Source organism: Penaeus monodon, chromosome 23, assembly GCF_015228065.2.
Source record: "Penaeus monodon isolate SGIC_2016 chromosome 23, NSTDA_Pmon_1, whole genome shotgun sequence".
In the NCBI taxonomy this organism is placed as follows: domain Eukaryota; kingdom Metazoa; phylum Arthropoda; class Malacostraca; order Decapoda; family Penaeidae; genus Penaeus; species Penaeus monodon.
The window spans coordinates 19,672,543-19,672,921 of NC_051408.1; the positions used below are offsets into that span (position 1 = coordinate 19,672,543).

Consider the following 379-nt stretch of genomic DNA (forward strand, 5'->3'; position numbering starts at 1 on the left):
AGAGGGGTTGATGCTGCTTATAAGGTGTTTTAAGTATACAGTATAGGCAGGGATTTTTGTACCTCAGAACAAATTTGTGTTTTGTGGTCTACATTATTCTGATCTTTTCCTGTAAAAAAAGTCTGAAGTTTAATTTTTGACATACATCCATTCTAACAGGGCATCACTGGGTCGTGCTTCAATGAAAAAAATCAACTCTCGCATACGAGCAGAGGGTAGCAGATCCACCTCTCCACCTCCATCAAAATCCACCACACCCAGTTCTTCCTTGGAGGATTCTACAAATGATGATACAAAAACTGACAACATCACACCCTCCACTACCATTACAATATCACCAAATGGGGCTTCTACTGTTACTATCAATACTCCCTCTGTC

General features: G+C 40.1%; 1 protein-coding gene across 4 annotated transcripts in view; it reads left to right on the top strand.

The window, feature by feature from the left end:
• LOC119587875 overlaps window positions 1-379 on the top strand; it is an 85,716-nt gene that overhangs the window by 83,974 nt on the left and 1,363 nt on the right. For all 4 annotated transcript variants that reach the window (XM_037936576.1, XM_037936577.1, XM_037936578.1 and 1 more), the window contains one exon: window positions 160-379. This exon is cut by the window's right edge and continues 135 nt beyond it. In XM_037936576.1, coding sequence (XP_037792504.1) covers window positions 160-379 — 220 coding nt within the window. The remainder of the gene's footprint in view (window positions 1-159) is intronic.